The sequence below is a fragment of the Borostomias antarcticus genome, assembly GCF_949987555.1.
Source record: "Borostomias antarcticus genome assembly, chromosome: 22".
NCBI classification, from domain to species: domain Eukaryota; kingdom Metazoa; phylum Chordata; class Actinopteri; order Stomiiformes; family Stomiidae; genus Borostomias; species Borostomias antarcticus.
In genome coordinates this window covers 10,681,810-10,701,807 of record NC_140255.1, presented here as the reverse complement: position 1 = coordinate 10,701,807, position 19,998 = coordinate 10,681,810, and the positions used below count along the sequence as shown (strand labels likewise).

At 48.8% G+C, this 19,998-nt stretch overlaps 2 protein-coding genes across 3 annotated transcripts; one reads left to right on the top strand and one right to left on the bottom strand.

Moving 5' to 3' along the window:
• Positions 1–1,256: 1,256 nt before the first annotated feature.
• Positions 1,257–16,680, bottom strand: zranb1a (zinc finger, RAN-binding domain containing 1a). Of its 2 annotated transcripts, none has more exons than XM_084455872.1 (10): positions 16,442–16,680; positions 14,428–15,293; positions 9,514–9,701; positions 8,495–8,648; positions 7,584–7,655; positions 6,721–6,907; positions 5,711–5,831; positions 5,106–5,235; positions 3,771–4,000; positions 1,257–2,433 (listed from the first exon to the last, which is right to left on the bottom strand). In XM_084455872.1, the coding sequence occupies exons 2-10, from the start codon at positions 15,263–15,265 to the stop codon at positions 2,215–2,217; spliced, it is 2,139 nt and encodes a 712-aa protein (XP_084311998.1). In that variant the 5' UTR covers positions 15,266–15,293; positions 16,442–16,680; the 3' UTR covers positions 1,257–2,214. The 2 variants fall into 2 exon arrangements, with proteins under 2 accessions (XP_084311998.1, XP_084311997.1); XM_084455871.1 differs by having other exon boundaries at positions 16,462–16,680.
• A 786-nt stretch (positions 16,681–17,466) lies between these two features.
• hpdl (4-hydroxyphenylpyruvate dioxygenase-like) lies at positions 17,467–19,588 on the top strand (the record flags this gene model as incomplete). Its single annotated transcript, XM_084456056.1, has 5 exons — positions 17,467–18,164; positions 18,300–18,466; positions 18,703–18,854; positions 19,033–19,163; positions 19,420–19,588. Exons 1-5 carry the CDS (start codon positions 17,473–17,475, stop codon positions 19,586–19,588), a joined length of 1,311 nt encoding a protein of 436 aa, XP_084312182.1. The 5' UTR covers positions 17,467–17,472.
• Between the last annotated feature and the right edge of the window lie 410 nt (positions 19,589–19,998).

Below are 19,998 nucleotides of genomic sequence, written 5' to 3'. Positions count from 1 at the left end.
TACCTGTGCACACTATGAAGGATTGAACTGTATATAACGATTTGACAGCAGATAAGTGGTAACAAAAAGTAGTAAAAAAGTAAATAAAACCAACCATTTTTGCACTAAATATTTTTTCACCTTTTATTTCAAAACTGAATGTGTCATTGTACTCCCCATATTTAAAAACACACAAAAAGGTGGGTTACCCATTAACTCTTAAGGCAAATTGTGTTAGTTGATGGTATACAAGGTTTGTAGGGGTACTGAACTCAACTCTACTGTATGCAAATACGTATTTGAAAAACAAACAGGAAATTATACACCTCCATGTAGGAGGATCAACATGCTTCTGCACCTTATTTGGTTGACAAATTATTCATCACTACAGACAACCATTTTATATATATATGAGTTTCGAGCAGTTTCTTCACATGCAATCTCAAATCAGAACATGGCATTGGATTCACCATATATGAAAACCTACAAAAGCAAATTTCATTAAAGTTTCTACCTTGTTTAGTCACAAAGATGTGGAGGCCATCTTTGATTTCTCAATTTTGACACATTATCGGCCATTTTTGAGTTGGGCATACAGCAAATTCGAATTCAGCACCCCTCCAAAATATATATGCCATAAATTAATACAATTTGCCTTCAGGGTTAAGATTTTGTATTTATTCATCCAGTCTAGTAAGTGAAGCAGCTGAGTGGCAGGACGGTGATACGGTACCTGGGTGTGTGTTCCTGCTGAGTGAGCTGAGAGTGACACTGGACCCAGGAACCTGAGCTGGGGAGATCAGCAGCAGCTCAAGAGAGGAGATGAGGCAAGCAGAAAGGTGTCCTGTTCCCCTGGATGTGTGAAGCTCCTCGGAGGAGGAGAAGGTGTCCCGTTCCCCTCAGCCTGGATGTGTGAAGCTCCTCGGAGGAGGAGAAGGTGTCCCGTTCCCCTCAGCCTGGATGTGTGAAGCTCCTCAGAGGAGGAGAAGGTGTCCCGTTCCCCTCAGCCTGGATGTGTGAAGCTCCTCTAGGACTCTGGGATACTGCTTACACTGCTTACCATAAAGAACACCAAACTCCACTGTGGATGCGAAATAAAATAACTCATCACACAAGTGTCACACGATGAGTGAGTGAATTTAATGTTAATGCACTCCATAAAGAGGCTGAGTGTTTGGTTTGTCTTCTCTGCTCCAACTCACTGTAACATCAGAATGAGGTACTAAATCACACATAAAAAATGTCAGTAAACTTGTACAGTTTTTCCTCACAGAGAGTATGTATTTTTGTGCAACATAAAATTCTTCAAGATGAATAAATCAAACACAGAGGAAAAAAACAATCCAAAAACAGGGAAGAATGAAGTATTGAACTCCTTTGCACACTAGCTCTCCTAAACAAATAAATATGATCCCACTCGGGATTTTGCAGAAGGCTTGCAAAAATGGATAAACGTTCAAGAAAAATAGATGCTCTTTAACCTCAACACACAGGGATAATAAATGCTCTTGGCTGTAAGCAAATTCTGTCAGGCAATAACAACTCTCGAGTGCATCTTTAGGGATTCCTTAAATATAATATCTTCCTTAATATACTGGTTCATCTTTCTGGGGTCAACTATAAGAGGGCGACATAAGACAATTATTCCAATAACAAATGAATCGAAGCTCGAGGACAGGGAGAAAGACGATGAAGAAAACATCACTGTCAAATGTGGTTTCGTAGGCGCCAATATGACCCTCAAACAGCACTCCTGTCCCTGATGCTGGGATTTTTTTTCTCCCGTCACAGATCACATGCATTATTACATTGATGTAAATATAGACTTTAGAGGGCAAACGAAAAATCTTGACGATGATTAACACTAGCATCTAGAATCCTTTATTTGAAATAATAAGGTTGTATTTTTTGCAACAGTTTGTCCATTATCAGGTTGGCGTTGCTGCCCTTGTCCTTGTTGTTCTTGTTTGGGACCGATGTGTTCCGAGTGTCCTTCACGAGTATCCTGCTTTCTCCAGTGCTTCTGAGGTGGCAGAGGGCCACTTTCTCCAGGGTGTGGAGGCGTGCCCAGGGTGCCTGCCTGGGGCTGTCTCGTTCTGTGCCCATGGGCCGGGGGTGGTGGAGGTGTGGGGTGGGTGGAGTGTGGGTGTCGAGTCACAGCGGTGTCTCCTCCCACGCACTTCTCGCCCTCTCTCTCCCTCTCGCCCTCTCTCTCTCTCTCTCTCCGGTCCCTCCTCACTCGTCCTCGTCCTCCTCGTCCTCCTCGCCGTCGGAGAGATTGGCGCAGGGACGGATCTGCCGGTAGCCGTCCAGCCACTTCTCCACCATCTGGGTGACCAGGGGGTGGTTCCGCCGGCGGGAGCTCTTCTGCATGGCGGCCAGCATCCCTCCCTCCGTCACACAGCAGTCCAGCCACTCCTTCAAGAGCTGCTCCTGCTGCTCCTCCTTCCCCATCTGACAGAGAGAGAGAGAGAGGGGGAGGGAGGGAGAGAGAGGGGGAGGGAGGGGGAGGGAGGGAGAGAGAGAAGGAGAAAGAGAGAGGGAGAAAGAGAAGGAGGGAAGGAAAGAGAGATTGAGAGAGAAGGAGAGAGAGAGGGAAGGAGAGAGTAAGAAATAGATTGAGAGAGAAGGAAGGAAAGAGGGGGAAAGATTGAGAGCGATATTGATAAAGGGAGGGAGGAGAGAGAGAGAGGGAGAGAGAAAGAGATTGAGAGAGGGAGAGAGAGAAGCAGTTGTCACTCTCAGTGATACTGACGGCATCCCACTCACACCACAGAGACGACCAGTAGCCAATCAGATGTCGACGACAGAACATAATCCTAACGTAACATATTCCTAATGGTGGACCCCACTGTAACAGCCCACCTGAACGCCACACCTCACCTCATAATTACACCCACAAAAGTCATTACATCACATAAACTCAGGCAGATACACCTCACACACACCCCTCCATCACCTCACACACACACCCCTCCATCACCTCACACACACCCCCTCCATCACCTCAAACACACCCCCTCCATCACCACACACACACCCCCCTATCACCTCACACACACCCCCTCCATCACCTCACACACACCCCCTCCATCACCTCACACACACCCCCTCCATCACCTCAAACACACCCCCTCCATCACCACACACACACCCCCCTATCACCTCACACACACCCCCTCCATCACCTCACACACACCCCCTCCATCACCTCACACACACCCCCTCCATCACCTCACACACACCCCCTCCATCACCTCACACACACCCTCTCCATCACCTCACACACACCCCCTCCATCACCTCACACACACACCCCTCCATCACCTCACACACACCCCCTCCATCACCTCAAACACACCCCCTCCATCACCACACACACACCCCCCTATCACCTCACACACACCCCCTCCATCACCTCACACACACCCCCTCCATCACCTCACACACACCCCCTCCATCACCTCACACACACCCCCTCCATCACCTCACACACACCCTCTCCATCACCTCACACACACACCCTCCATCACCTCACACACACCCCTCCATCACCTCACACACACCCCCTCCATCACCTCACACACACCCCCTCCATCACCTCACACACACCCCCTCCATCACCTCACACACACCCCCTCCATCACCTCACACACACCCCCTCCATCACCTCACACACACCCCCTCCATCACCTCACACACACCCCCTCCATCACCTCACACACACCCCCTCCATCACCTCACACACACCCCCTCCATCACCTCACACATGTCCACTCCGTCCCCCGTACCTCTTGGGCGGACAGGAAGTGTATGTGTAGCAGCTTCCTCTCGCTGTCCACCAGCGGTAGGAAGGTGACGGTGACGTCGTCATCCGTGTTGAGGTTGGCGCCCGCGCCGCGATTGTCGTAGCCGTCGTTCTCCATGGCGACCAGGGCCGAGAAGTGGCCCCGTGTGTAACCCAGGGCGATGGGGCTCTTCCAGCAGAAACTCTGCTCCCACAGCAGCGGCAAGTACACACCTGCAGGCGCACACACACACACACACAAACACACACACACACACAAACACGTTGAGAGAGAGAAAAAAAAAAAAATTGAACTACACACACAGCCTGAAGCCACGACACTGGAGTCCCCCAGAGGAACTGAGACTCTTGGATTACACTGTGTGTGAACGCTGGGGCTGAAGCACAGTTTACTACCAGACTGGGCACTAATAGTGGCTCCGCTCGGGGGAGCTGGTGGGAACAACTGATCCATTGTGAGTTAGCGGTGAGGAGGAGGAGGAGGGGGAGGGCTGCTCTGTGTGTTCTCCCTGGTCTGGGGCAGCCTAGTTTATATGAGCTCTCCCTCCCTCTTACCCTCCAGTCCCAGTGGGGCCCCTGGCTGCCACTGGGCCCCACTTCCTGCTCCCAGGCTGGGGCAGAAACACTCCACAAATCACCGGCCCATTAACAGGTCATCCAGACCGGGACCAGGCAGAGCTCCACTCTACTATGCTCTACTCCCACGTCCTGGGCGCCTGCTCTCAGCTGGTTACAGTCTCACACAATGTTACTGGAGCATAAAATCCACTTATGATTTTAAATTGGCTTGTCATTTAATCATATCCTAGTTGTTGCTGCCCTACCTTTCTAAATAGTGTGTGAGCTTGACTCGGGGGAGTCTGAATATGATATGCATGGCAAAGATAAGCATAAATACATATATGTACATGGTGGTCCTGTTGTGTCTGCAAATCAACGTTACAAATCAATCAGCCACAGTGTACAGCCCCAGGGATCCCAGGCCTCAGGGGTGGACCAACGTGGCCCTCCTAGGTACCACGCAGGCTGAAAGCAGACGGAACATTCTAGTGTCCACGCTACAGGTTCCTCAGGTCCAGTAAAAGCACGCCCCACGTCAGGTGACTGAGGGGCGCTGTGTTCAGCCAGGGGTCCAGGTGCAGGTAGTTAAAACCCCATGGCTCTCTCCACGGTTGAAGGGATCGTTTTTTATAGGTCTGGGTTACAGCCAGGACAGGTCATATGGATCAGTCAGCTACAGATCCAAGTACCAACAAGGAACCTGCCTTGTAGAAAAGGCCATTACTGAAGCAAGATATTTCGGCGGCGGCGTGTTCACCTTGAAAACGGGTGTAGCCTAACGTTTCCCCGCGGAAACTCTTGTAGTATTTCACCCCGTAGACGATGATAGGTCTGCGAAGAATGTGTGCCAGGACGAAAATGTGGGTTTGCTCCAGACTAGCTCCTGGCTGGGGAAGAAACACAACAGACAATACGAAACAGATCCACCATGAAAGGGATATCCAGAGCACTGTTCCGTGGTGGAACCTAGACTTGTAAAACAGTCAGAGGGCACAGAGAACCACTACCGCTGCCGTTCTCATGCTGTGTAACTCCTCTTGGACAAACATAGAGTACACTGAATAATAACATTTGATTTTAAAAGGAACCAATGGAGTTTCATTGTAAACAACTCGTTCTTTGTTTGCTTTCAAATTTTCTCCCACCAAAACATTGTATGTATCCTTAATAAACATGTGGAATGTATTTCCTACCTCATAAGTCGTTTGCAAAGAGTTATTTTTTGAATGTTTTGAATGCTACACTACATCCCGACAGCACAGATGCCGAGTAGCAAGGTAGGCTGCATCCCACTGCACAAAACAATGCCTCTGATTGGCTTGTCGTCTAGAAACAAACTGTGCTTTTGGCTAGGCATCTCACCTGGCTGGCTAGGGACAGGATGAAGGCCCAGTCCTCCTGCCACTGCTCCTCTCTGAGGGAGAAGTGAAGGCCGAAACTCTGAGAGTACCACGACTCCCACTCCTTCCAGCGGGTGTAAAACCTGCAGACACACACACACACACACACACGCATAAACTCACACACAAGAACCTCACACTCTTTCCACTAAGCAATCACACTGAATCCTACAATCACATTCTGGGCTTTAAAATGATGTGTTATTAGGGATGCACCGATGCATTGGCCGATGTTGGCCTTGTTGACTGCCATCGGCAAATAAAATGACATTCATCGATGGTAGTGGCCGATGTTATGTTGCAACAATTACGGCTTTTTTTGTTGTAAAACGTAGCCTACCCAGCTACAGATTCGGAGAAGATCTGTGACGTAACGCCGCAAACGCACGTGTAGTTTGCTTTCAAACTAAAGTGAAATAAAAATTGGCGTTTTGGAAACAAACACTTGATTTCTTTGTTTCCCTGGCACAAAAGGGGGAATAAAAATAAAATAAAATAAACATCGGCCATTGGCATCGGCCGGATTGTTATTTTAAACATTGGCATCGGCCCATAATTTTGCAATCGGTGCATCCCTATGTGTTATAATTAAACTGTACAATAGCCGAACGTCCTTCATTGTTATCAAAACAAGATCGCCTTCGCCTGTTTACACTAGAACAGAATCCAGAAAAATTACAACGAAAACACCCCTCGCAGCGTTCTCAAAATTTCACGGGTTTTCAAAACGCTAACGCCGTTTCTGTGTAACTGCGAGGTGCAAACAGGAACCAAAAGTCCCGTAAACGAGGGTGAAACGTTGCCGTGTGACCCAGGCCTCGGGCCAAGCAGCCTTGCTTGCGTTCAGTACTGCTACCATCATGTCATGTCATGTCAACAACCACGTAACGGAGAGAGGTCTCGCCACTGCCAGGGAGGCGGGTCGGTGTGTGTGTATGTGTGTGTGTGGCTTTCCCGGGCGGCGTGCCTCACCAGTGGGAGCAGTCGTGCAGGCTGTCGTGCAGGGTCTTGCGGAGGACAGAGTCCTTGTCGTAGATGCCCCAGGTGGCCTGGAGGACCGAGTCCAGCAGGCAGTCGCCGGCCGTGCGGTTCCACAGGGCGTACAGCCGCGTGCCCAGCTCCAGGGACCAGTTGATGACCGGAGACTCCTCCTCCAGCTCTGCGAGGGATGGAGAGAGGGAGGGATGGAGGGAGGGAGGGAGGGAGGGAGGAAAAGACAGAAAGCAGAGAGGAGGAGGAGGAGGGGGAGGGGGAGAAAGAGGACCCAGTCAGGCCACTCGGCGACTCTCCCTGTAGCAACCACCAACTGGAGCATCTCTCACGTAACCCAATTACAGAAGCTTAAACAGGTCACAAGACACCTAGGAGACCCACAACGCTAACCGCTGGCCCCGGTGGAGGACGGGCGGGCACACACACACACACACACACATACGCACACACACACGCGCACACACAGCATTCCAGGGATTGTGGTTGGGTACTTGTGTTGCAGGGAAATGAGAAAGCCCGATTAGCCTAATTGGAGTGGGAGTGGTCCAGAAGCAGATTGGAGCTCCTTATGGACTCGCCCTGCTCTTAATCAGCCCATCTGAGGACTGACGCACAAGGATCTCCCCCCCACACACACGCACGCACGCACGCACACACACACACGCGCGCACACAGGCACACGCGCGCAATCCATGTCACACGCACACACACACACGGCTCTTTATCTGATGTGGCGCGCCTCCGATGATTCATGCATGTTGGCGGTGAACCCACGCAGAGGTGGGAGGTGAGCTGCTAGATGGATGAGCAGACACGCAGGGCGGCGTTTGAGCGCTCCGTACCTTTCTGGACGTCTCGATCCAAAACTTCATCAAACAGCTTCTCCTGGACAGCAGGGGGCAAATCTTCTATGTCTGCAAAAAACACAGAAAACGATAGGAATCAAGACATCAGGAATCAACACATAAGCTGTGTTGAGATGGCCAGCTATCAAAAGTAATGTAATGTCACGATAAATAAACAAAATATTACATATCCAACGAGGACATTTTGTCACATGGTCAACTGTAAACATTAACTCTCTGCAGTTACTGTAAGTGCAGTTCCAGTTCCTCCCTAATACTGAACCACACACACACACACACACACACACACACACACGCGCGCGCGCACGAACGCAGAACACAGGCGTCCATTCTCTGACTCAATAGTGAATGCTCCGCCTCTGTGTGTGAGAGAGCCCTGGCGTTGGCCCCCGGCCAAGTCCTGCCTGCGCTGGGAATACTGGGCATGACAGAAAACGTTCAAATCTTCCCATGAACCCGACATAATCTCCCGCCCCGGAGACGCTGGCTCCGGGAACGCCAAAAAAAAGAAAGAGAAAGAAAAAAGTGAAAGAGCGCGGCTCGGTGAATACGTTCACTGGAGGGGGCGGAGCCTGCTGTCTCGTCTCTCCACGCCTCGCCGCCTCTGCCCCACTTGCCCGCATTCCCCCGGTGATCACGCAGCCACGAACGATCTTTCCCGTTCTTATCAGGCGTTCTACCGTACAGACGCAAAGCGCCGTGTGAGCGCCGAGTCACGCCGGGGCGCTCTGGTCGCGTTTTCCGAGTCGAGGTGGCGGCTCCCCCCCCGCGGGTCCAGCCTCTTCCGCCCGTTCCTCGTCCGTCCCACGGATGCTGGCGAGGCTCCTGTGTGTGTGTGTGTGTGTGTGTGTGTGTGTGTGTGTGCGTGTGTGTGTGTGTGGGCTGACCTGCGGGCAGGGTGAAGGTGACCAGGTCGGTGAGGAAGTAGCAGGCGAAGTCGCCCTTGCGCTGGCGCAGAGACGAGGCGACCTCCCGGCGGATGTGCTCGGTCAGCTCGGGGCAGACCATGGCCGGGATGCACTTCACCGCCTGCTGGCTCACCTGAGGGGGTGGGGGGCACACGGACACGGAGGTCACCGGCGGGGAGAGGGGGGGGGGGGGGGGATAAATCAGGGTTTATGAAGAGGTTGGTCGTGGCACCATGAAATGTGAAATACAGGAAACGTAATACAGTAGAACCTCAGGGATCTGAAGCGCTGTTCAGATCCCTGAAACTGTTCGTAACTCTGAAAGTGACGTCAAAATACACCAAATTTACGAAATACAATATTTATTTTGTTTACACGCTAAATCAGTAGATACCTTCAATCGGAAAGGCATTGGAATTGCAATCAGATAACAAGCTATACGTGCTGTTTGTGCTAGCCGTCACGTCATAGTAAAATGTTCAATCTGACGACTACCTTTGACATTAAACCTGTTTGACTGACTGGACTCTTTGGAGAGCCTGGTTCCCAGGCAGTTACAGTCAGGATACAGGCTCTCCATTGTCCTGCCCCTTTACAGTCACACACAGGCCAAACAAAGAGCCGCTATCAGGATGAAGTCATTCTTTAAGTGAGAGACTCGAGACGTCCTCTTTTTACAACGGCGACTGATCACCCCCAACGTTTGTTTGCTTGGACATGACGATGGCGTCGAGAAATGGTACAAATCATCATTAGCGTGCTCTACCAGCGAACAGGTGTTACGTCTAGTCTCTCTCTCTCTCTGTGCCTTCCTGTGGGACACGGCCATGCATCTTCATTTCCTACCGCCACGTTCTCTTCCCCGTTCTGCTGATATGAGCTTTACGGGGGGAGGGGGCGCTTGCCTGTTAAATCCGCTCCCTGTATATATTCATGCCCTCCCCCCCCCCCCCCCCCGGCTCCACCAGGCTCTCCCCTCCCGGGGGGATGAGGCTTACCTCGGTGAGCAGGATGGCCAGCATGTCCTGCCTCTGGAAGCGGATGGCCAGGTGCACCAGGGTGAAGCCGTCGTCGAACGCCGAGGGGCGGCCGAGGAGGCGCACCTCGTCGGCGGTGAGCTGGCGGGCGATGTCCCCGCTGGAGGACTTGTAGGCCTCCACCGCCGCCATGTCCCCCTCCACCACGCCTGGAGAACAGCAACAGAGAGGAGAGAGAGAGGGACGGTGAGGGAGGAGAGGGGAGAGGGATGAGGAGAGAGGGAGGTGAGGAGAGGGATGAGGGAAGGGGGAGAGGGGTGGTGAGGGAGGAGGAGAGAGGGATGAGGTGAGGAGAGAGGGATGAGGAGAAAGGGATGATTCAGATACAGATTCCTTCATTGTTACGTCCTTTGTACCATGTAACATTACAGGGGAGTAAAACTCTTGTATTGATGAGGGGAGGAGAGAGGGATGAGAAGAAAAGAGGAGAGGGATGAGGAGAGGAGAGACGGATGAGGAGAGGATAGATGGGTGGTGAGGGAGGAGAGGAGAGAGGGATGAGGAGAGGGATAAGGAGAGGAGGAGAGATGGATGAGGAACGAGGGATGAGGAGAGGAGGAGAGAGGGATGAGGAGAGGAGGAGAGAGGGATGAGGAGAGGAGGAGAGAGGGATGAGGAGAGGAGTGGGAAAGGAAGCCTGTCTCTTCCGTGTGGGCGGGGAAACTCACTCTACATTCATGCTGGCAGCTCAGTGAAAAGACTGCGAGCGCTGTTGCTGCTCCTCTGAGACACGTTCAAGTTTAATATAGTGTACACCCAGCAACTGTGTTTGATCCCTCGACAGACAAAAACACTCATCCGCCCTCCTTCCCTCCATCAAACTGTCATCTCTCTCTAGCGGATCTGTCTATCCCCTGGACAGCGACGGGAAGGAGAGTGTGAAGAACAAACGCTGCTGTCAAACTTGTTGGAGAACATGCTCTATAGGCCTAGGCTGGGCTTTGTGATACCGTGGGGATCTGATGCCTTAATGTTCTTCCAAGTGAGGCAAGTTTGCCTGTACAACACAGACAGGAACGGCGCCCTCTGTGAAAACGCGCTAGCAGAACGGATCCGTGTCTGGGTGCTTGGGAGCAGCTCCAGAGAAATGTCCTGTCTGGGTAATGAAACGCAAGATGTAATTGACAGCCTGCCGTGTTCATTAAAAGCCATACAACACCATCCTTCCAGTCTTCATAATGTTCCACACTCCCAATTAATCTAAACTAGCCGGCTATATCTGGCAGCGATGACGGGTCTGAGGCCTGGACGATGGAGGGAGTATGAGAGCTGAACGTGGCAGGCGTCTGGGTCCAGTGGATGGACCTTTCCTATTCAGGCAGCAAGTTCCACCCCCGTAGTTACTGTTGCTATGGCCCACAAGCTTTGGAGTAAGTTAATAAAATGTCCACTGAACAGCACATACCTGGTGATTCTCTCAAGGATTCCTGACAACATTGCTGTATGTAATTTGCCAAATGCCACTACTTTGTCTAAGAGAGTTCTACAGAAAGGCCTGAACTATTTTACACAAGGAGATTTGGATTTCAGACGGAGCAGGTGACAACATATGAGTTGATGCTAGGTGTTGGCGATCTATGCAGATTGCTCAAGTAAGTTAGTGGCATCCATTCTTAACATCCATCATCAAATCAAATCAAATCAAAATGTATATATAAAGCACATTTAAAACGACAGCAGTCGACCAAAGTGCTGTACAAAGGTGGGTCCTAGGTAAAAACATCTAGATGAAAATATGATCTGTTAACTACTAGCTACGGGTTGGTTAGCTACTGTACATCAAGCACCTAACGTTACTAGCTTCGTAGCTTTTTGTGTCAGCGCTGCTGTAAACCGATGTGTGGAGGGAGGTGTGGAGCATCGTACAGCTTGCTTTCTTATAACATCCTGGTACAGCAGCCTGGAGGCCAGTTTTCTGAATGTTTTAAGAACCATTTTCTTCAAACTAATGTCTGATTTATGAACACACAACGCAGGACAAGCTTTATCTTGACCTTATTGGTTATTATTCTCTGTGTGACTGACAGGTCGGACAGGTCTATTCTCCTCAGCGCCTGGCGTCAGACCTGACCTCTGGTACACACAAGTGGCTCCTCTGGCAACGCTAGCCATGCTCTCCACCTGACCCCGCTTGCCTGCGAGGCGGCTTCCCGTTTGGCTACAGGCACAATGCAGCAGAAGTGGAGCTGGGGGGGGGCATGAACATGAGCTCTCTCTCCGACATGGTGATACCGGAGAGACATGGCACCAGATGGAGTCCAGCGTGTGCACATTGCAGTTCGCTAACTACCGTACCCCCCCCCCCCCCCCCCATCTCTCCCTCCCACCGGTCCTCGTCCCAGCTCGACATGCTCGACATGAGAACCAGCGAGCAGGGCGGCAGAGACCCCGGAAGCGCTGGCTAATTTTAACAGGCCAGCTCCTGGAGATCCTAGTGAGAGGAAGACATTCTTTGGCAAGAGAAAGTCATGAGTTACCTTCAGAGAGGCCCTGGAGGGGCTGAATGTATCAGTGTAGGTCCTGGAGGGGCTGAATGTATCAGTGTATGTCCTGGAGGTGCTGGATGTATCAGTGTAGCCTGACTCCCTTCCCTCACGCAGCCTGACAGTGTGCAAACAGTCATTATCCATCTCTCTCCATCTCAGGGGCAAGGTTGATAGAGAAAGTAGGCCCATGCCTAAGTGCTTTGCTTTCTGACTCGCTGGTGTTTTGCATTTCAAGCAGTGAGAGAATCAGGTCATCGTGAAGAGCTCATAAATATATCATACTCAATAACTTTTTCAATATGATCTACTCCATTTAGCATCGAGCTCCCAGTCCTGAAAAGACTGTTAAAACTGTTCTAAGTTGAGTGTGTTATAGCTTAGCCTATTTATTTGAGGACTAAACATTTTGAATAGCCTACTCCAACACTGGCCATCCAGCCCTCTCCCCCTCCAACCAAATAGTGCTTACAACTTTATAAGGCCTTACATTTTACAGCTCATTCAAATCAAAATCAAAAGTCAATGCTAGCATAGCTTAATGTTTTTGTACGGACTCATATTCTTGAAACAGGAAGACTCGCAGGCTAAAGTCGCTGTTGGCTCACTGAAACAAAAGAACAATATTACACAAACACTGTGTTTCCGACTGTGGAAAATTCATCTAGGTTTCTTCGACATGATAACCAGGCAGTGCTGAAACAACATCAAAAAACTATGCCGGTCACAATCTAACAGACTGAGATGAAGGACTGAGATCTGAGGAAGTACTGGGATGATGGCCATAATGCGCTGTTTGGCTCGCACGCTTCCTGCATCAAAGAACACCATGATATAATCAAGGAAAGCACCAGTAGGCTGCTGTTCATAACATGACCAACATTATCTCGTCTCCATGTTGCAATTCAATGTCAATGATGTGGTCACAAAGAGATTGCAATCAAACCCAAAATAGTACTTTTCAGGCTTAAAATGTTCAAAAACTAAGCATACTGATTCAGGCAATTCTAAACATACTGTAGCAACTCACATCGGTCCCAAAGAACAACAAGTGTATTTTCTGTTCTTCAAATACTGTACAAACCCTCCTTAGGCAGATGAGACACACGAGCCACGGAGGGCAGTCGGTACCAAGGTCAAGACTGTGGTCATGTGATGGGTGTTCATGTTTATTTGTTTGACTGGTGGTACTCCATGTCTTGTCAAGGCTATTTTTACTGCCGGTGGCTGCTTGGCTCAGCACATAGTCTAGGCACCAATGTTTACAGGCCGTGTTGAGCCAGCCAGGGGAGTCTCTGCTACCCCGTCTCTCCTTGACGGGCCTGGTCTGCCCATTCATGCCCACCAGCCAGGGAGTGTCCTCACTATCTAGAGCCAGTCTCACAGCAAGAACACACAGGCCAACATCCAGGCCGTCAACAGGTGTGTGTCCTGTACTAGTCCAGCCACTACTACTCTCCCTTCAACATTCCTTGAATAAGCTCTATCAATTTGTGTATTTTGTATTCTGTATTTGCACTGTTTTTTGTACTGCATTTGCACTGTCATGTCTTTGCACTGTCCTGTCCCATGTCTTCTGCAACAGCGTATCCTTAACCCTAGTCACATTCCTAGGGTTCCATATACATGGCTAATAACCAGATCTTGAATCTTAAATCAACAAAACATTCCTTAAATAAGAAACTGTCTAGGGCTATACCCTAATTTGGTCAAGTCTTGTCTGACAGATAAGTTCACAATTCTTATCATATTGTGCTGCCTAAACAATAACGACAAAGAGAACTAGAAAACGCTGGCCAAGAGCAGAAATGCCCCCTTTCAACACCGATACAGAGTCTACAAAACCCCGTCTACAGTAGGCCTGTACACTGACGGGGGTGAGGTCATCTGCACTGTAACAAAGGAAATGGAGGGGAAATTGAATCCACTGCTAGCACTACAGGGACAAAAACAATAACACTACTGGCTCTGGAGCATCCCTCCCTGCCACCACAGAGCATGACATCATACTGGGCCCTAACAGGCAGCCTGACAATACCAGTATTGTTGTCATGGGAATAAAGGGACAGTGACTGTGGGCTCTAGCGCCAATAGGACCATTCAGGTGAGTGGCATAACAGCGAGAGAGGAATAATGGTGAAAGTACTACCCACACACACCCACACCCACACCCACACACACACAACAATCAGAGCTCATACCCTGTGGGAGAACACACTGGCTAGGACGAATCACTACAGAGTAGAATGAAGGCAATGAATTAACATCTGTTTTGTTTTGTTTTCAGAGTGGAAAGGAACAAAAAATGTAATCTTGCATATTATGTGTTACATGTCACATGTACCATGAAAACAGTCATCCCATCCCATCCTGCCCTCCGAATCAAACTCACCCGCACAAGCGTTGAGGAACAACCAATCCGTCTTCCTCATGCGGTTTTTGATCTGCTTCATCTTTTTGAAGTCCAGCTCCTGCTCCTCTCGGCTGCCCACGGCCCCGGCGGCCAGCTCTATCCTCTGGAAGTCCATGTTGACCTCCGGCTCCCTGGTGGAGGTCGGGGGGGGCCTTCTCTGGCCCTGGCCGCCGCGGCAGCCCCCCCGCCACCGGGACCTGTCCTGCTCGTTGATGATGGAGGTGATGGAGGAGGGGTCCCCGGACTCGCCCAGCTCTATGGCCTCGAGGCTGCTGGGCTTGGGATGGTCGCACACCACGCACTTACTGGTCTGGGGCCAGTTCTGGTAAGTGCAGGCCGCGCACGTCCAGTGCTGCGTGCGGGTGTTGAGCCTGTTCCTGTCGTTGTACTCCTCGCAGGGGTCCGCGGGGGAGGGTGGCGCCGGGCGGCGGCCCGCGTTGGAGCCCGACGTCTGGGGGGATTCGGTGGGGCCGCGGGGCCCCTGGCGCTGACACAGACATTGCGTGCAGCGGACGGCGCGAGGCCAATTCAGGTAGGTGCAAATCTGACAGGACCACTTACTGCTTTCAGCCACGCCAGTGGCCCTGACGCGCGGCCTGGCGCTGGAGTCGGGGCAGATGAGGAGGCTGCTGCTGACCTCGGTCCGCGGGGCGTCCCAGTCCGGGCTTGGCTCTAGGCCAGAGCTGCCAATATACGGCTCCTCCGTGATGATTGGTCCACTGGGTTTCTGTGCACGGCACATGGTGCACTTGACAGCAGACTGCCAGTTCTCATAGGTGCAGTAGTCACAAGCCCACTTTACACCTGGCTCTGTCATCCTGGATCCGGCTTCACTGGCTGGCAGGCTGGTGAAATAACACACACACACAGAAATTATTGAAAGTCACAAGCTTTTTGAAAAGTTATTGTAAGTCGCTCTGGATAAAAGCGTCTGCTAAATGACTGTAATGTAATAATGTAATGTAATGAAATGCCAGAGCTTTGAAGACATATAGAAACCACATACCATAAATCTACATGACAGAGTAAGCTAGTCATTGGATATGTGATCCATATCACACCGCACACACATACATACACACACTTGCACGTGACCTGATGTACTGTATAGGACGCACCGCACTCACATATCACGCCGCACACATATACATATACTGTACACACACTCACATTACACTCTGCATACTCATTGTATACTGACTGCACTGCTTTTGTATATTGTAGGCCTACATTTTTCCCAGCTTAACCTTTTTGCACTAGCATTTTGTACTCGCCCTTTGCACTGTCCTGTCTCGTGCACCCTGCCCAATGTTGTCGCAATGTTGTCGCAATGTTAAGCACCACGACCGAAAGCAAATTCCTAGTATGTTGGAAAAACTGCATGAAAATAAACGAATTCTGATTGTGATTGTATGAAATCCCAGTTCCTCCTAACTTGAGTCTCCAGAGAAAACAATGCACTTTGCCCACTGTTTACAGTACTATGACACACCGCTAGGCTATGGAGTCAATACATCTGACACACGGTGGTTGTCTTAAATAACGTATATGGTCCACATGTCAATTGAAGACAGGTCACACTGTGTGGGGAAAAGGGCTAGTTGGAATAACCAAGTAAAGCCCGTCTCAAACAGGATGTAGGTCAGAAGTGGCCACGGCAATTACATTAAAGCTTTGGCTCAGACTACTCCCTGGATCTCAAAGAGTTAAAACGTTGCATGACTACAAATTGACTTACTATGAGACGTTCAATGGACATGAATGTATTCATTAGTCTTACCAGAAATAAATGCTAGTGCAAAAAAGATGAATTAGTACCACAACAAAAGTTAGACTAGCCTATGTATTCTATCCATGAAATAGCTCTATTCCAGGTATTAGACTGAACATGGGCACGGTGGCCATAGCGAACGATCCCGTTTCATGATCCAAATAGAAAAACCTGTGTTGTTGTGAATGTGGCCACACATTAAACGTAATTAATAAATAATACCAGGTTAAATGACTCTTTACCCTTCCTCGTCCGTGTGTTTTCACTCTAAAGCTGAAACCACAACAAACTGGGCTGTCAGTCTGGTCCAGTCCCGCATCCGTGCTCTATCCAATCTGTTCCGATCCCCGTTACTCTAGTTTAGATTTCAATCCCTTCTCTGTCACATGTTTTCCGTTCTTGATCACGATCAACTCTACAAAGGTCCGCGTAATGATGTCCACCCTTTTCTCTGCATCACGTTAATCCTCCGGACTCCATGGCTCACATCGCCTCGATGTTTAATGGCGGCGACGGGGCCAGAACTGTGGCTCAGCCAAAACACGCCAGCAGAGGCAGGCACGTCAGGAACCATCTGGTAGAAAGCACTATGTTGATTGGGTAGTTCTGGGTTCTCTGAAATTCAATGAGTGTTGCACACACCAGAGGACACACTGTCCGCATTAAATTATAAAAACATGCTACAGCATATTGTTGATATGATATCAACAGATTTTTTGTATTGTAAATAATGCTTGAATTAGTCAAGTATGCTTTATAATACAAGAATCTGTGTTACAATCAACAATATTCATATGCCCTGTCTAGTAATTCATAAAACTCGTATTAAACACCATGTCTTCTGGAACTATATTTGTATTCATTCTTCAGATCTAGCCTACTTTCTCTAGTAGTGTGAACAAAGGCACTTGGCCTTATTAAGAAAACAGACAGATATGCATTTTGTGTTAGATGTGATTATTACAGTGAGTGATGATAAGTGATGTGATTGATTTGCTTGTTGTAGTGTTATTTTTCCACGGTATGGACATTTTCATATTTGCTGAGTGTCTTTTCTAGAAAGAAAACTTGGATGACACATTTTTTTTATATATATATTTTTTATATACAAAGAGATCAGGTAATGAAACACGGATTACAGTACAAATACAAAACAGTACAAATACAATACAGCCAGTAACTGACAAGTGGATGACACATTTGTTGAGACCGGTTGAGACACACCTACTGTCATATCTGACGTCACAGAAAAGATGGCGGCCTACTTGAGCCGCTTACATCACATTGCATTTCACGTTACAAACGCGGATAAAATAGCCCACGACCTTGTTTCTAAATTTAAGTTTAACTTGTTCGCAGCGAGGCTAACAGATAAGTCAAGACAGTTGGCTTTCAGGAAAGGAGCAGCCGTTTTCATCGTAAATGAGAAATCGAATCAGTCCTCAAGATTGAATGAAGGAGCGTCAACCACGAGTGGTTCCCCTTCACACCAAGATTGGAACAACGTGCGAACATGCGACAAGAATAACAATGAATTGAAGTGTATTTATGATGTACATCCCCAGTACGCCGTGGACACCGCTTGCAATGTGTGTTTCGAAGTCGAGGATGTGGAAAGGTCATTCGACTCTCTTCGCTCTCGTGGTTGTGATTTCCTGGTTCCCCCGACAGAGGTGCATGATGACAGGGGACTTGTCAGATACTCAGTTGTCAAGTCCATCGTGGGAAATGTGTGCCATACACTCATTGACAGGACTAAATACAAGGGAAGCTTCTTGCCTGGGTTTCACGATGTTGAAAATGAGACCCTACTTGTGGACAAAATGGCATCTTGTCCGATTACACATTTTGATCATATAACCTATGCCTGCCCAAGAAAAAGTACCAGCCAAGTTATGAGGTGGTATGAGAAGCACTTCGGTTTCCAGAGGTTTTTCATTGACAGGTAATTGCACAGATATACTACTAAATCTGTATTGTAGGGACATGCTCCTAGAAATCCAGTGTGATCAAGCCCACACGATACAGTGGAAACAATACTGTTTGGTTTGTGAATTGTGATCTGTCTGTCTTCCTGAAGTGAGGAGGATGTTGATGAGGGCTATGTCCTGAACCAAGATGGCATTGGACTACGCCTCACTGCAATGGAATACTGGAAGTGCAATACAGCGGGAATAAAGCTTCCTTTCAAGAACCAAAAGGAACCCGATTGCAAGTTTGTCATTGCAGAGTCATTACCTGAACAGGGTAACTAAAACAGGATTGCTCAGTGGAATATTTTTGGTACTGTAACATCATAGCAAATTAATGACACCAGTTTTATCCTGTCATATGTATCATGCCTCACTGTCTGTACTCACACCTCTAACTGTGTGTGTGTGTGTGTGTGTGTGTGTGTGTGTGTGTGTGTGTGTGTGTGTGTGTGTGTGTGTGTGTGTGCTCATGCTCATGTATGTATATGTGTGTGTGTGCGCGCGCGCCAGGCCGGAACCAGGTGGATACGTTCTTGGAGCAGCACAGAGGTGCAGGGATTCAGCATGTTGGGCTGTATACACAAGACATCGTCTCCTCGGCGCAGACCATGACCAACGCTGGCGTGCTCTTCTTCTCCCCTCCCCCGACCTACTACACTGAGGTTTGCCTCCCACACATTACAAGTCCTGCATTAGACTTTAAATCTGGTCAATGATGACTCAAGTTCTGTGAGTTATTACACTTTTATTACAATGTGTATCGCCCTGAGTGAATATGTGGATTATTCCCTGCTACTGTGATCATTCACCACTGTGTGACTATCCTTTGTATTGTGGCAGGTGGGCAAACAGCAGGAGATCGAGGATGCGGGTCACAACCCTCAGATGCTGTCTCAGCACGGTATTCTACTGGACACAGACCTGCGACACAGCCCCTCCTCCTCTCACACAACAACCAGTCAGAACAAGCGGTAAGAGGCAGTTGGTAGCAAATCATTGTGGGCCTAATTGCACATGCATGTGGACTTGCGCGCACGACACACACACACACACACACACACACACACACACACACACACACTATATATATATATATATATATATATATATCTTCCTCCTTCCCTCCCTCTCTTTCTTTCTCTCAGACCCACACAGTCACACACATTGTCATGGTTTTCATGCAAGGCTAATCATTTGCCCCTGTTATATTTTATTTTCTCCTAAAAGATACCTCCTCCAGGTGTTCACCAAGCCAGTATTTGCAGAGGACACCTTCTTCCTGGAGCTGATAGAGAGAAGAGGAGCGTCTGGGTTCGGGGAGGGGAACATCCGGGCTTTGTGGAGGTCAGTGCAGGCCTACATGGAGAACGAGAGAGCAGAGACCAAACACTCCTAATGTCACTGTGCAAACTAGTCAACATTAACAATACACGCAGATCCTTTAAACTCCTGAAATATATTATTTATGCATTTTTGTTATATGTATAGCACTAAAGAACTTATGAAAAATGCTTCCCTAAAGTGTACTGGAAATGTGTTTTATATATACATATAGGCTTATATATACACTTGAAGATGTAGATATTAGCTAAGTACTGTTTATACATAAGACAACTTAATGCTACAGGTACATTCAGAGAAACAATCTAAAAACAGGCATTTACATGGGTTATTGTATGCATATACATGTTTGCATGTTTGTGGATTGATTTCACCAAAGAACTGTAAAACTATAAATAAAGTGAAATATGTTCATCCATCTTGTAGTTTTTCCTGTAATTATTACAACTAGAATGCTTTGACAGT